The following is a 2,526-nucleotide window of genomic DNA, read 5'->3' on the forward strand; positions in this document are numbered from 1 at the left end:
CCACTGAAGAATAACAATACGAAGAATAGCACGATTCACCTCATTAACTTTGTCAGGTTCAGGTTAACCTATTAAGACCTGAGGCCCATGAGGTCTGTAACCTAACTAAAAACTGTTACTTTTCAGGATTCAAATTCACGGCCTATGTTTAAGCAGGTTTATGGACGAACTGACCAGAGAGTAGCCTATGTTTCAGTAGACAGGTTTATGGACAAACTGACCAGAGAGTAGCCTATGTTTCAGTAGACAGGTTTATGGACAAACTGACCAGAGAGTAGCCTATGTTTCAGTAGACAGGTTTATGGACAAACTGACCAGAGAGTAGCCTATGTTTCAGTAGACAGGTTTATGGACAAACTGACCAGAGAGTAGCCTATGTTTCAGTAGACAGGTTTATGGACAAACTGACCAGAGAGTAGCCTATGTTTCAGTAGACAGGTTTATGGACGAACTGACCAGAGAGTGAACTATGTTTCAGTAGACAGGTTTATGGACAAACTGACCAGAGAGTAGCCTATGTTTCAGTAGACAGGTTTATGGACAAACTGACCAGAGAGTAGCCTATGTTTCAGTAGACAGGTTTATGGACGAACTGACCAGAGAGTGAACTATGTTTCAGTAGACAGGTTTATGGACAAACTGAGCAGAGAGTAGCCTATGTTTCAGTAGACAGGTTTATGGACAAACTGACCAGAGAGTAGCCTACGTTTCAGCTCCTTCCACAACAGGCTGCGCTCTCTCTGGGAGCCCTTCATGAAGCCACGGTTTTCTTGAGCACGGCGAGAAAGGTAAGGAAGGACCTCGCTGACCGGGCCATAAGGAACATACTTGTACACAGGAAAACCTGCCTGACCTAGCGGGAAACTGATCTGGTCGCACATGCCCAGCAACTGTCCGAAGTAAACCTTATTCTCGGTGGGCGACAGCCCCATCTCGTTCATCTGCTGCAGGGTAAACTTCACCGTGTCTTTGTTGTGGGAAGCTACCATGATATTAGCCTTTCTGTTCAGCTTGATCTCCTCCAGCAGAAACTCCAAACACTCGTGGTACACTCTGTTAGTAGCCTCGTAGTCTGGGTTAAGGGGGTCTTCGTAGCCGATCTGTTTGGCACGGTCCCTCTCTTGGTACATGTAGGCCCCACGGACCAGCTTGGCACCAAAGTGCCAGCCCTCCCGCCTTGACAGCTCAACGGCCACGGTGACATTGTCATATGCATCCTTGAGGTAACACTGGTAGGTGTTGAAGATAACAGGCTTCTCCCTGTTGAATTTCCTTTGCATTTCCAGGGTCAGTCTGCTGATAGCAGGCTGGAAATACGTCTGCTCAGCATCCACCATCAGCCTTACTCCGTTCTCCGCAGCATGCTTGGCGAGAACGTCGACTCTTTGCAGCATTCTCTTCATCTGCCTTTCCTCCTCAGCCGTAAACTCTTCCAGCAGAGGCTCCAGCCGGCCGGTCTTTAGGTTCGGAACTACGAGCAAACTGGACATTTTTGTCGTATCGTTAATCAAGCTGTTCCAGTCGAGAAGATCAATTGTCCCTGAAGATCCCAGTTTTTCTCCGGTGAACCATTTATCAATAACATCCTTTTCTCCAACACCCAGGTGAGTCAAACTTTCCTTCAGTTGCTCCAGCTCAAGTTTTTGTTCCAGGGCAGTCATTCCCGATTGTCCTTGTTGCGCCGCAAGAAGGTTGAAGAACTGTCTCCATTTCACCAATACTTCTGAGAACTGACAAAGGAACTGTGGTCGCCCAAGAGCAGTCATCTTAATGGCAGAGAACCCATCTACAGAGCTTCCTCCAGAAGCTTTGATGCAGTTTATGAAGGTCTCCAATTGGTTGTCACACTTGGCCTCGTCCGCATAGAAGTAGGTGCGAGCGCTGATCACGCCGCCACGTCTGTCCCCAAACTGACGATGAGCCTTGTACTTCTTCTCACGATGACCAACACGTGGATCCTCTTTCTCCGCTTGGGACACACACGAGTCCATCTCCTTGTCCTCTGCCTCCTCTTGTGTGAGGTCCTCTTCTACACTGTAGTCCAACACCGCCCCTACACCAAAGGCCTGGTTCTTGTGGATCAGGGGTTTGATTGAGTCGTGGTCTTCCCCTGCCACGAATTGTCCGTAGAAAGTCATCTTCATCATCTTCTCAAACAGCCACTGTCCAAAGACCTTCCTACTAAGGTCCATTAACTCCTTGTTCTTGTCCACAAGGAAGTCAATGGAACAAAGCTTGAATACCAGAAGACTTCTGAAGAGCTCCATGTTAGTCTTGCTTTTGTACGCTTCTTCAGTGTTGTAAAAGTCAACGTCAATCATGTTAGCCTGAAACGTTTCAATTTTTTTGCTTTGACTCATGCGTTCGACCTGGGCAGCTTTCACCGTCATGCACTCATCGACATGAACTTTATTTTCAAATTTGCAGTGCTTGGAGGATGCGGATGCTGATCGAAACCTTGCTGGTAAAATCCCAATTCTCCTAATATTGTCAGAGGTTGCCCTGAAAACTGCTGCTAATTTAGTG

General features: G+C 47.3%; 1 protein-coding gene across 1 annotated transcript; it reads right to left on the reverse strand.

The window, feature by feature from the left end:
- Positions 1-662: 662 nt before the first annotated feature.
- On the reverse strand, positions 663-2,321 carry LOC311061154 (proline dehydrogenase 1, mitochondrial-like; the record flags this gene model as incomplete). Its single annotated transcript, XM_084079708.1, has 1 exon — positions 663-2,321. The coding sequence occupies one exon, from the start codon at positions 2,319-2,321 to the stop codon at positions 663-665; it is 1,659 nt and encodes a 552-aa protein (XP_083935834.1).
- Positions 2,322-2,526: the final 205 nt, after the last annotated feature.

Source organism: Gymnoscopelus microlampas (genome assembly GCF_963454915.1).
Source record: "Gymnoscopelus microlampas genome assembly, chromosome: 15".
Taxonomy (NCBI): Eukaryota; Metazoa; Chordata; class Actinopteri; order Myctophiformes; family Myctophidae; genus Gymnoscopelus; species Gymnoscopelus microlampas.